This window comes from Alternaria alternata (assembly GCF_001642055.1).
Source record: "Alternaria alternata strain SRC1lrK2f unplaced genomic scaffold CC77scaffold_11, whole genome shotgun sequence".
In the NCBI taxonomy this organism is placed as follows: domain Eukaryota; kingdom Fungi; phylum Ascomycota; class Dothideomycetes; order Pleosporales; family Pleosporaceae; genus Alternaria; species Alternaria alternata.
In genome coordinates this window covers 1,097,680-1,109,851 of record NW_017306200.1, presented here as the reverse complement: position 1 = coordinate 1,109,851, position 12,172 = coordinate 1,097,680, and the positions used below count along the sequence as shown (strand labels likewise).

At 52.0% G+C, this 12,172-nt stretch overlaps 6 protein-coding genes across 6 annotated transcripts; 1 reads left to right on the top strand and 5 right to left on the bottom strand.

Annotated features, from left to right (window-relative positions):
• Nucleotides 1–1,455: 1,455 nt before the first annotated feature.
• CC77DRAFT_128123 (SAM-dependent methyltransferas-like protein) lies at nucleotides 1,456–3,219 on the top strand. Its single transcript, XM_018530170.1, has 3 exons — nucleotides 1,456–2,106; nucleotides 2,181–2,832; nucleotides 2,887–3,219. Exons 1-2 carry the CDS (start codon nucleotides 1,866–1,868, stop codon nucleotides 2,810–2,812), a joined length of 873 nt encoding a protein of 290 aa, XP_018385901.1. The 5' UTR covers nucleotides 1,456–1,865; the 3' UTR covers nucleotides 2,813–2,832; nucleotides 2,887–3,219.
• Nucleotides 3,220–4,458: 1,239 nt separating this feature from the next.
• CC77DRAFT_1031662 (hypothetical protein) lies at nucleotides 4,459–5,577 on the bottom strand (the record flags this gene model as incomplete). The annotated part of the gene is made up of 2 exons (XM_018526682.1): nucleotides 4,459–5,453; nucleotides 5,502–5,577. The coding sequence occupies 2 exons, from the start codon at nucleotides 5,575–5,577 to the stop codon at nucleotides 4,459–4,461; spliced, it is 1,071 nt and encodes a 356-aa protein (XP_018385900.1).
• A 942-nt stretch (nucleotides 5,578–6,519) lies between these two features.
• CC77DRAFT_936354 (hypothetical protein) lies at nucleotides 6,520–7,727 on the bottom strand (the record flags this gene model as incomplete). The annotated part of the gene is made up of 4 exons (XM_018534491.1): nucleotides 6,520–6,627; nucleotides 6,689–7,365; nucleotides 7,415–7,537; nucleotides 7,601–7,727. 4 exons carry the CDS (start codon nucleotides 7,725–7,727, stop codon nucleotides 6,520–6,522), a joined length of 1,035 nt encoding a protein of 344 aa, XP_018385899.1.
• Nucleotides 7,728–7,748: 21 nt separating this feature from the next.
• On the bottom strand, nucleotides 7,749–8,132 carry CC77DRAFT_901357 (hypothetical protein; the record flags this gene model as incomplete). The annotated part of the gene is made up of 1 exon (XM_018533585.1): nucleotides 7,749–8,132. A coding segment is annotated over one exon (384 nt), but the record flags the coding sequence as incomplete, so codon positions are not given.
• A 976-nt stretch (nucleotides 8,133–9,108) lies between these two features.
• On the bottom strand, nucleotides 9,109–10,264 carry CC77DRAFT_1031660 (hypothetical protein; the record flags this gene model as incomplete). Its single annotated transcript, XM_018526681.1, has 3 exons — nucleotides 9,109–9,647; nucleotides 9,713–9,997; nucleotides 10,249–10,264. The coding sequence occupies 3 exons, from the start codon at nucleotides 10,262–10,264 to the stop codon at nucleotides 9,109–9,111; spliced, it is 840 nt and encodes a 279-aa protein (XP_018385897.1).
• A 380-nt stretch (nucleotides 10,265–10,644) lies between these two features.
• On the bottom strand, nucleotides 10,645–11,773 carry CC77DRAFT_990307 (hypothetical protein; the record flags this gene model as incomplete). The annotated part of the gene is made up of 2 exons (XM_018536312.1): nucleotides 10,645–10,709; nucleotides 10,771–11,773. 2 exons carry the CDS (start codon nucleotides 11,771–11,773, stop codon nucleotides 10,645–10,647), a joined length of 1,068 nt encoding a protein of 355 aa, XP_018385896.1.
• Nucleotides 11,774–12,172: the final 399 nt, after the last annotated feature.

Sequence of the window (12,172 nt, the reverse complement as noted above, 5' to 3'; positions counted from 1 at the left end):
CTATCTTTAGTAACGTGAAGCAAGCACTATTGCCTACAGTTACGCCTCACAGTAAAGCACTTTAATAGATATACAGCGCCTCGTACGCATAGAGTCTACTAGCTTCTTATCCTAGATAGCCATAGCAGCTACGCCACGCCTGAGTTCGACTAGTACTGCACAGAGAACAAGATCATTACTCTCTGTATGCCAGCCTATACCTCCCACCTGCTCCAGCCACTTGATGTGGGCTGCTTTTCCCCGCTTAAGCGAGCGTACGGTCACGAGATCTAGGAGCTAGCTCGCCAAGGCGTCTACTATATTGACAAGATAGACTTCCTTACCGCCTATACACGGATCCAGCCAGCAGTACTTACGCAGCAGAACATCTAGGCAGGCTTCTAGGCGACAGGGCTTATCCCTCCCTGTCCAGAACGCGTCCTATCGTCGCTCACTGTCGTCCGTACGCCGTCTCCACCAGGGATAACAGCAGACAACAACGTCGCATAGACCGCAGAGACACCGCGTACGATAGCGCAGCTTGAAAAGCAGGCTTAACACGTAAAAGACCTCCTTCACCGCCAGTCGCAGAGCCTAATAAGCTAAGCTATACGCTAGCTTATTAAAGGTTGTTAGCTTGCGATAAACTCAGCGACTATACTCGCAGAGGAGAATAGGAAGCTTCGTACAGCTAGTCAGCGCCAGCGACGTAGGAGAGACTAGCGACGTTAATATATAGCTCGTAGAGGAGCGCTACAGGCTTAGCAAGGCTAGCAGCTTGCTATAGAGGCAGAAAGGGTAGTCGCGGAGGTAGAACAAGCTCAGGCTACTTAGGGACGTCAGCGCGCACTACTAACGTGTACGAAGTGCTATATCTAAGAACACACTAGGACTTAATGTAGACAGTAATAGACTAGCTATGTACAAGATTGTATTCTATTATCTTATGTTGTTGTAGAGCTATCGCGTAGAGAGTCGCGTCAAGTTAGGTGGGGTGCGCAGCTTACTGGGGTGCGCAGCTTACTAGTGGAACACAGTAGTTGCAGTCATGCGAATGGCTCTTAGGAACACTCCTGTTACAAGCTAACCTTACCCCACGCAACACGCGAACGCATCGCTTCCCGCTTCCGCCTCCCTTGGCATCAATGCTTGCGCGATTACCTAGAGTCCACCTCTTGAGTTTTCTGCGCGTACTGGGAACTTCACAACGAAAGGGAATATTACGGAGATCGAGGTCTGGCAGCTTATCGCACCCTCCGCTGCCTCCGCCACCACTCCCTCTGGTATGAATGAACTTGACTATGATGCCCTGTCATACTCGAACCTTCCTGTGCGTTGAGAGCTTCTCGGGGTACTAGATCTCACGGTCAAGCTGAACAGCACAACATTGGAGTTCGCCTGCCCTAGCGAGGCACAGAATCTGATCGTGGAGATGAGGTGTCAGCGTGTGGCGTGTCATTTAAGCTATAACCAGCTTGACGTGGCCTCGGGTTTCGGGTTTAGTCTGGCAAGGAGACAAGAATGAGCGGAAGTAGAGTAGTTATGTTGCTTCCCACCCGCGTCTTTATCTATATAGTACGGATGACAAAATGCCACGATCCTGCATGAGAACACAAGCTCTGTTCGAGAGACCACACTAGACTGAGGACGGGATGTAGAACCGATGATTTGTAGTAAAATCTATTGACACACGATCACCTTAGTCTACCTTTCCTCAACTATCATCCTACCACGAATAATGTCACGTGGGTACTTTGGTAAGGATGTAACCCACCTTCCCACACAAGCTTAGCTCGATTCTCACAACATTGTGTTCATGATATCTTATAGATAGCCCACACAGAACCCGCCTAGTGGTCTGTTGTACAACACTCATCAAGCACAACATGTCTACCCAATTTGACGCTGAGTCTATCGCTCGTCTCTCTCTACACGACGCGACCAACTTCGGCATTCAGCATTCCCAAACCCTTCACCGTCTAGCAATTCTGCAGCACTGGAGAGTTTCCACTGGTTCGAAAGTACTGGAACTAGGATGTGGGCAAGGAGATTGTACGACTGTGCTTGCCTCCGCCGTGGGTGAACAGGGCAAGGTCGTCGCCGTTGATCCAGCGGAATTGGACTATGGTACCTCTTTTCCGTTCCTACCTTACTGCTGTCTTTATGGATGAGCAAAGCGTAGCGGACTAATCCTCTTACAGGCTCTCCATATACTCTAGGCCAAGCACAGGATCACATCTCGCGAAGCCCGTTAGGTAGGCAGATTGCTTGGGTCCAACAGTCTCCCGTGGACTATCTCTCATCACTGCCAACCAGCAGCAGTCAAGAGTTCGATGCTACAGTGCTCGCCCACTGTCTGTGGTACTTCTCCTCCCCTTCACTTATTCTTTCCACTTTCCGGACCATCAAGCAGCACAGCAAACGTCTGCTCCTTGCCGAGTGGTCTTTGGTAGCGACACACTCCTCTTCTCAGCCTCACGTACTAGCTGCGCTCGCGCAGGCAGCGCTGGAGTGCCGTAAACCCAATAGTATCTCAAATATACGCACAGTGCTGGGGCCAAAGCGTCTTACCGAGCTAGCTCTGGCTGCCGGGTGGCAATTGGAGAGTGAGAGCCGTGTGCAGAGTGGAGAGGGGTTGTTGGACGGACAATGGGAAGTCGCTGCTTGTCTCTCTCCTTCTTTTGAAAGACAAGTAGAGGAGAAGATAAGTGATGAAAGGGAACGAGGGGTGGTTTTAGCATTGCGGGATGCATGTGAGGCGAGCTTGGAGAACGTGCCGGGAGGACCGAAGGGAGTTCGGGCGATGGATGTTTGGGTTGCTAATTTTGTTTGATCAGGCGAGCGGAGGATGTCGTCCGGGGAGAAGTCAGATCTGGTATTGTCTCTACGTAGTGTGACCGCACCTACATCTTGGTTGGTACGCTCGTATAATCTAGTGCAAATCTTGACCTTTGATGTAACCACCAGAGGTCTTACTTCGATTCTCATGACCGAAGGATTGCTGTGCTGCATCTGAGCATCCATCGTCATTCATGTAATGGTAAGCCCTATCTTGGTGTCATCCAACCGTCACGCTGAATCTCCGAGGAAAAGGTCTCGGGTTGGAAGGCACAGCTCAGCTTCTCGGGATGAAGCTTACCCGGCGAGCAAATCCCAGTGCATACGCTTCGTCGCAGCCGATGCAACATCGACTACGTTAGATGGGAAGAGCTAGGAGGACCCAGGCAGCCACTCGATCCTTCGGGCGGATACAAGCAATGACAAGGCCTTGGAGTGACGACAGTGGTAGAGGATTACCCAAAGTTACTTCGTCTTGTGGGGAAGGTTGGGGTTGCGGTGATAGAAGGATGCTTCAATGCAAGGCCACCCTCAGCATACGAAGACATTTAATCTATAGTGGAACACAGACTGGTTCAATTAGCCTCAATCATACCTGATCTTCCTCGTAAGGCGTTGTATTTAGACCCCACGGGGCGTACGGAACGCCTTACCCACCCCCAGGTTTCGGGAGTGCAGAGAGATGAGGTTTAGTTCCATGCAGGTCGCGATCCGTCGCGCAGCCGTTCTTCCCGGTTTCTATTCTCCATTTGGTAATGGTTATTCATAGCCTCCTAAGGAATCAATTTGGTAAAGGCCTCGAAAGGTGTATAAAGTCGTCCTGTGTCATCTTGGATATCCCCTCATCAACACAACTCGCATCCTCTCTTCACGTTCCATTACCCAGAACAGCACTCTTCTCTCAAGAAGCAACCAATCATCCTCTTGCAATCACCATGCGTTTCGCTGCCATCATCGCTGCCCTCGCCGTCACGGCCACCGCGCTTCCCGCAACCTCGCTAGAGCAGACGGGTGCATCTCTTGGTACGTGATGTTTCTGTCACCAAAGTCTCCACGTCCGGGGTACTTGGATAGTGAAAGCCCTGGCTAACGATTGGTTCTCATGTTAGACGCTCAGGCGGCCGCTTGTGCCCACCAAGACTCATATGACATCTGCCGTTCTAACTGCAGCCCGCTCGCTCCGGCGTTCGCCTGCCAGATCAACTGTCTCATCGCCTATTGTGCCTAAGGTACTGCATCGAGCGATTGAAGCGTAGTGGAGCGGTACTGGATGGGGAGGATCCTGATTCACTGTTGAAGTAGAGTTGATAGGGTTGGAGACACGCATGCTTTCATGTAGGGCCTATAGACTGGCCAGCCATTCGTTGCCCTTGTGCACAATAGAAATCAGTCAGAACCGAGTCAGATTAGTCTTCTCGCCGCAGATCCATGTGAAAGTCCAGAAATCTAATGTTTAGTATTGATAGAGCAGATAATGTGTAGATTGGATATCATGTTCAGTACATACCCAAAACGCCCAAAACCGGAAAAGCATGCCATATCAAAGAGTCGTCAAGAATGAAGGGTGTTCCCGCTGCCAAACCATTACGCCGTGCAAAACCCCCCATCAAATCATTATTATGTCATGTCGACTAAAATTTACTAGCGCCGTCCAAAGCCATTGGCCATCTGTTTCTGTACATACTTGGCACCCTCTTTCTTGATGATGGGCAGCGCGTAGTCCTTGAACATGCCCATAGCCTGCCTCTGCCACTCAGGCTGTCCGGGCTTTCCTGGCTTGCCCACGTCTCCTCTACCGCTCCTACGGCGGTCATCATAGCGGTCGTCATCGTATCGACCGCGCCTGTCACGATCCCTGTCGTCGTAGCGAGAGTCGCGACGCGGCTTGGTGTTGAACATGTCGTCGTAGCGGTCGTCGTAGCGGTCATCGCGGCGTCTGCGATCGTCACGTGGCTTGTCTCGGCGGTCGCGGTCATCGTAGTAAGGGTCGCGGTCCTTGCGGCGGCGGTCCGACTTGTAGCCTTCAGACTTGTAGCCATCGCGTTCACGCCGGCCGTCGTCCTTGGGTCTGCGAGGCGGATAGTGTTCGTCGTATGAGTCGTAGGTATCCTCGCGCCTAGATCTACGGGGACGATCGTCGCGGGGGCGGTCGTCGCGGTGACTGCGTCGCGGAGGGGGCGGGGAGTCTGATTCCGAGTCGTCGGACGAGTACGAGGGCTGTCTGCGATGGCGACGTGGGCGAGCGCCGCGGTCTCGGTGGTCACGAGGATCTTGCTTTCTGTTAGCCGGTGTTGGGAAACTGCCTTGACGAGCCAACATACCTGGCGGAGGGGGAGGGGGGTAGTCTGATGCTCCAGGTGGAGGGGGAGGGTAGTCTGATGCACCGGGCGGGGGAGGCGGATATTCTGAAGCTCCCGGCGGGGGTGGTGGATAGTGTGCAGCGCCGGGTGGGGGAGGAGGGTTCATTGGGTATGGCGGCGGCGGCGCATCGTCTTCAGCAGGCCGTTCCTTTCGGGGACGACGATGATCGCCCCTGCGGCTATTGCGATAGTCGCGGTAGTCTCTCTGGTTGTCCTTTCCAGGCGCCCATTTCGGCTTGCCATTTTCGTAGTTCTCAAAGTGGTATGTGGAATCTGCTGTGCCTTGTTAGCGCTGTGCCTACAGACTGGGCAATGGCATCTTACGGGGTGGTGGCTGCCCCATGGGCGGAGGCGGCGGCGGCGATATGGACGGGTCTCTATTTCTGTCACGGCGTCCCATACTCGTAGGCGGGTGGTGTTTGTGTGGTGAAGTTGGCTGTGGTGGTGGTGTTGAGGTTTGAATGTGGACAAGGAAGTGTGGCCTAATGGCAGGCGGCGAGCATCTGACACTTAAAGCGCGGCTCTCGGCAGGGCTGCAGCTCTCAGCTCAGTCTCACAAGACACCATGTCGTCATCTGCCCTATTGCCTCAGCCCGTAGCGCAGAATTGGATTTTTGCGGGGCTTCCGACGCTTTTCGAAGCTTCGCGACGGCGTGGCAGAGGTCGAGTGGGCTGTGTATGTAGGCTGCGATCATCGTGCATGGGTAGCACCTCTGCCCGGGCCCACTCCTGCAAGCCATAGCCGATAGCCACACTCGACTGGCCAGCTTGCGCGCGCTCCAAAAGGACCGACCGTTCCCCCGCACCATCGCGTGGGATACTGGCAGATCAGGGTCTCGCGGAGCATATCCATGGATGTTTCTATGGAGAATGCTACGTGGTCTCCAGACGGTGGTCTACTCATCCTCATCTCCTCACACGCCCAGAAAGACGTCAGGGGCCACTGTGTCACCCAATCGCGACACTTGCTGACCATGTCTCGTTACCTCGTCACTGATGTCCTGACCTTGACCACGGTCACGGGGAGCGGTGAACGTCGACACCGAATACAGACTAGCCGTCTCATGACTCAACCTATCGGTGCCTGCATCCATCAATCACATTGAGATTGAATATCCTGGGTATTTCCACGATATCAAAGGCGCCCACCGACACATGGTTGATAAAGCGGCCTACGTCATACCGACTGCGCGTTGTTAGGGAGCTTGGATTCATCAACGTCATAAAGTTTAGAAGATCTTCATAGCCAGACGAGTGGGCGACGGCTTCGATGAGCCTCCGACGCCTACTACGTATGTATTGACTAGCTGCCATGATGCCTATTCCAGCTTCACCAGTACAATCACTCAAGACTCTGGCTTGCGACTGGCACTCTAAATCTCCTTTTTCCATTCCAAGACCAGTCTAGCGCAGCGCCTAGGATAATCGCACCAAGAATCGGTCCGGCATACTAGATATGGATGTATGGATTCAGCGTATATTTCACATGCACTTAACATGGAGACACTTACGTTCATATTGAACCTGTCCAGAGGAAGGACAGTCGGGAGCGGCATCCAAATGAAGGTGAATAGGATGTAGCACAAGGCACCAATGTTGATATATGGCCCCGCAATGCCCAATCTGAATGGTCCCCATGGAATTGGCGATGGTGCCGTCCTCGACATTCGATGCCACAAAAGGAACAAGACAGGAAGGAAGTACGAAAGGTACAAGCCCAATGCTGTGAGAGAGATGATAGCGTTGAACGCCGTGCTTGAACCGACGTTGATCAGAGCGAGTATGCAAACACAAAGAGCACTGAGATATAGCGCGTTGACCGGCACTCCAAAGGTCGGATGAACCTTTGCGAATGCAGACGAACATGGTAATCCCCCGTCTCTTGAGAAAGCCCAGATGAGACGTGAGACTGAAGCGAAGACGTTGAAAAAGGATACAAAGATGATATATATTAGCATAAAGATGAACAGGTTCGTAGCTGCTTTAGATCCAGTGGCTTGGTAGTAGACCTCGATGATCGGCAGAGGTGAAGCGGAGACACGTTTTGCGTCACCAATGGTGAACAAGACAGTGATCATATAAATGAGTTGCATGAGGCCGTTAACCACGACGGAGAAGATGATAGACCGTGGAACCCGGGTACGTGCTTGTTTGACTTCATCAGACATGTGAATGATACTATCGAAACCTACAGATCATTAGTATGTCCGAGTTAGAGATTACTTCCGCTAGCTTACCACATAGAGGGTAAGTAACAGTGATGAGTCCTATACCCCAGGCTACTGCCGAGTTGTCCCATCCGCTGACGTCCTTGGTCAATGTTTGGAAGACGTATTCTGTAGAGCTTTTCTGTGCCATGACTGCAGATGGGAAGATACAGAGTCAACATATGCCTCACGTGCACTTCGTAGAGTCTAGCATACCTAATAATGTAATGACACCCGCAAGAAAAAATCCAACATGGCATATCGCTCCGACTGTTTCGAGTATGTTGATAAACTTGGGTAGCCAGAGGTTGCCAATAAAAGGAATGGCTGTCGCAGCGCACATGATAAGTGTAGTATGCCATCGCTGGGAGACGTATCCCTGGTTGTTAAAGGAAGCCAAACCGACGACAATGTTCGCTATCAACGCTGGATTAGAAGCACAGCTACAGACCCAGGCGAAAACCGTAATCCACCCTTGCATCAAACCGAAGAAGCGGTTCCACTTCGGTGCAAAAGTAGTAGACCACCTATACTGAGCGCCGACCGTAGGATCCATGGATGACATTTCAGCGAGTGACAGGGCCACTAATATTGTTCCAGCCCATGCGAAGATGCTGCCATAGACGATGGAGGCTGGACCGCCATTGCTCAACGCGAATTGGAAAGTAACTGCAGATGCTTCCCATGAACATTGCATGAGGAAATTAAAGTTTACCGAAGAGGGGGTATTGATGTATCGCTGAAGGGCATTAGAGAAATCGTGTACTTGGACTGTGAGCGTACGTGTAGTGCCCCTCCTTCAAGGCCTCCTGCGCCATTAGCCCTCTGGCTCTCGACAGCATCTTGTACAGTCTCCTTGTTGGTGCTCGTTATATCGCACTCTGAACTGACCAGCGTCTTTTCTGTCATCTTCATCATCGGCCCAGGCAGTCGTCTGATTTAGAAAAGTCATCTCAGGAACATCGGGTCAACGTCTTTTCTTATCGACGCAAGTTTTTTTTTTCGCAGACATTAGCCTTAAAAACTGCATACATGACTGATGATCATACGCCGTACAAGGCGATAGCATGCATGTGTGTCCAGGAGCTGTGCAGCATAAGCTGCTACTTTTACCCAACGGCTATTCGAGGCCAAGCAAATATATACTATCGTGCATTGCGGATACCCTGTCAAGCGCTTACTCTTCAATCTGTGATAGGTCTGTTGTTCACGCTCTATGCTCTCAACATATCAGCCTTGCCTCGTTCGGGCAGCACTTAGCCACAAACGTTTGATATCCGAATAGCACATCGTTTGGAGATCAAGAGTGACAATCGACACCGTTTCTGCAAGGTATGCAGCCCCTGAGTCGGCTTACGAAGAACTGAATCTCGGACGATGACGGCTTCCGTGAAGCAAGCCGATTAGCGGCATTGAATGACGTAGTGTTTGGGGTCTGAAGACCCGACTGTCGCTCTCTAAATAGTAGGGTACATAAAAGACACGAAGAACGCGATCGGCGGCAGTAGAGACTATCGCCAACCCCAATGTGACAGCGATGATGCAAGTGGACGAAGAGGTGGCTGGACGGCGATGCCCAGGGTCGAATTTCCTCCCTCTTGATCCACAAGCCGACGTTTAGCGTCAGCCATCCCGCCGCCTTCACAACTCTAAATTTTACTTTACATCCACGCCTGTTGGTTGGGCGTCCCCGCCCCCGCTAATCGACGCGCATCCGCTACGCATCAAGCTTTCGCAGCAAGTCCGCCCACTGGACGACTGTAAGGAACCTGATCTAGCTCGGAAACCCTCACAGATCCTGGCATTTCGTGCAGTTCACTTTCCCCGCCGGCTAACTGTGCAGGGTTGCCACCCTGTTCGTATCGATAAATGTCCTTTGGCGTGTACTCTTCAGGTACACGAGTCGAGGGAGTCGCATCTCGCGCTTTCTTGCGCCATCGCAACGCCTGAGCAATGAAAATCCCCAAACCAATCAAGGCGATAGCTCCGAGGGTTGCCCCGACACCGATGCCAGCTTTCGCACCCACAGACAATCCACTGTTGCCGGTGGCTATCGCCGTGCTCGTTGCTGGCAGCGTCGATATCGAAGACGAGATCATGGACGACATGGTTGAAGAGACAATCGATGAAGTCGCTGTAGGTATAGGGTCCCCGAAACGCGCCGCGATCGTGTATCGCGGGATAGTGCTCCTTTCAGCGCAGCATTGATTCGAAGATCCGCAACACCATGTTGCCGAATCAGCAGCACCAGTACAAGGTGTGACTATTTCATCGTTGTCTCTTTGCGAAGGGCTCTTTTTCAAGTTAGCTTTAGTGGCCTATACAAACGCCGTGCCTTGTGTACCTCCGCTGAGCAAAGCTCCTGGCATCCTCCTCCTTCCCAGCTGCTCTTCGTACACGTTTCTCGATAGATGGTCGACGAATCCTTATTCTGGCACAGTCCGTTTGGTAGTAAGTTATCCCAAGAAGCGCAGCAAATGGTGCTGAGTGGATTCGAGGTATCGTTAATTCTTGGTGCGTACGCAGGATGCGTATTCTCAGTTCCGTTGCGCCAATAGCAGGCTGCCATCGCTTCCTGCAGGAAAGTGTGATGTTGTAGTAGAAGTACGGCGACTACGTAGCGCGACACGACAGGAGGCTGGAATGACTGAAGAGCCAAAACCGAGAAGACGAGATTCGAGCTGGTTTTGGTACCAAGTAACAGGCCCCTTTTGAAAGATTGGCTTACCACCGCTCGCAAAGCGCTGGGGGCTAACTTTCATCGATTTTGACTGCCACCAGTGAGACACAGCGAACCAAACACCGAGCTTGAGCAACAAGCGAGGTTTGCGAGTCTGCTCAGCCTTGTAACACTCGACGCTTACAACGGTTGGCTGACATGGTAGCAGGTAATCTCAAGCACGTAAGCCTTTACGCCCCAACCGTCTCACCGGACTTCGCCTCACTGAGTATAGCCTTCCGACTATAACCAAAGTACAACGGAAGTCCTGCTTGAAGCGTCGTTATTTCTGCCACAGTTGACCTCGAGTTACACTAGCTTATCCTTTAGCTGTCAGCCTTTTGGCTACAGGCGTCGCTTTACTGTCATAAACGGAAAAGATAGACCAAAACCCACACCATTAGCGAAGCTCATCGGTTTTCGAGATGAAGGTATGTATGTACTTGGTATTGTCAATATATACAATGAAGTCGCAAATATGGCACAGTTCAGCCCTCCCGAGAGAGCACTACGAGATGCTCAAGACCAGCTTAGGGAGGACTTAGGTGCAGATGGTCCTCCCACCGTTGCCAGTAAGACTCCACTTAGTCTTGTTAGCTGTGCAAGCTAGATCCAGGTATACCAAGTCAGTACGTGTTTCACCTGTAGTTCGTATGGGGATACTTACGGCTCTCTCTCACAGTAGTTCCATCAACCTTGATGGCTATCGCGATGTCCCTGCTGTTTGCAAATTCGGTCCTGGCGGCAAGACGAACTTCACCACCCCCGCTAACGGTACCGGCCTTGATGTTGACATTGTAGCAGTTCTCGAGCAAGATGGCGTTGTTGCCAGTGTTGGCGACATCGATGGTGCCAATCTCCACACCACCAGAAGCAGAGACACAGAAGATTCCGCGACCACCACCACGAGCCTTGACACGGTTGACCTTGATATTAGTTGCGTATCCGCCGTTGAGCTTTCCAGCTTCGTTAGCAAAACGCAAGGCGGCGTATCCGGTGCCTGCGCCGCAGTTGTCGCAGTCTACGGTGCCGATATTTGCGTTTGTAACCTTTTGAACGAGTAGGCCACACTCTCCGACATTCTTGCCGATTACGGAGCCGACTTCAAGCTTGTCGATGTTCCATGTCTCGACGCAGTGCGACGTGCCGCCGGTGCAGGTGATGGTGCCCATCTTGACGTTTGTGTTGGCCGCTCGGTCACGGTCGAATCGAATTCCCATCCCTTCCTTGAGATTGAAATTGATGGTGCCTAGGGTTAGGTCTTTGGTGCCAGAGAAGCGCATGCCAAAGTAGGTGGAACCGGCCATGGTCAAATAAGGGATCTTGACGCCAGACTGATCGGTCACTTCAATGTTTCCTCCTCCGCTTTTGGGAGAAACTGTGATAGTCCCGCAGCCTTCGAACGTCTTTCCGCTCGTGATGGTAAGGGTGCTCGCGCCAATGTTACCGGACGCGATGACGGAAACACGCTGTCCACTGCTGATTCCATCGAGCGCACTTTGGATAGCTAGGCGGTAGTCGGAGCCAGTGTAGAGGTTTGTCGAGCCCTTGGTTGCTGTGTAAGAGCTACCGGATCCAGTGACTCGTGCGTCGGGTGTGCCGGAACCGCATTGAGCATAGGCAGCGGAGGCAAGCGCCAGCACCGCCGTGAGACCAGTGAATTGAACCATGTTTATCGCTTGGACGAAGGGAAAGGAACAGAGAAGATATGCTATGGTTGGTACCATTGACAGATCATCAGGGGCGCACTTCTTATAGGACCGAAAGTACGGCGACGATCCTTCACTTCTGCACTTCTCCTCTCCAAATAACACCAAGACTCCGATATGACCTCCATCGGACCGCCTTCACCATTTCGGAGTCAGATGCAAAACAGCGAAGTATGCCAATAAGCGGCCCACTCGTCACTGTCAGACAAACATCTCCCAAAGTAGTCTTTGCCGTAGTCCTGCCGATCAATTACAAACACCAGTATCCGGATATACCACCTATCATACCAGGCTCTCAAACGATACCATGTCGTCCAAGACTATTGGCGCCCGCGCCACTCTCGTTTCATAGTTTTAGCA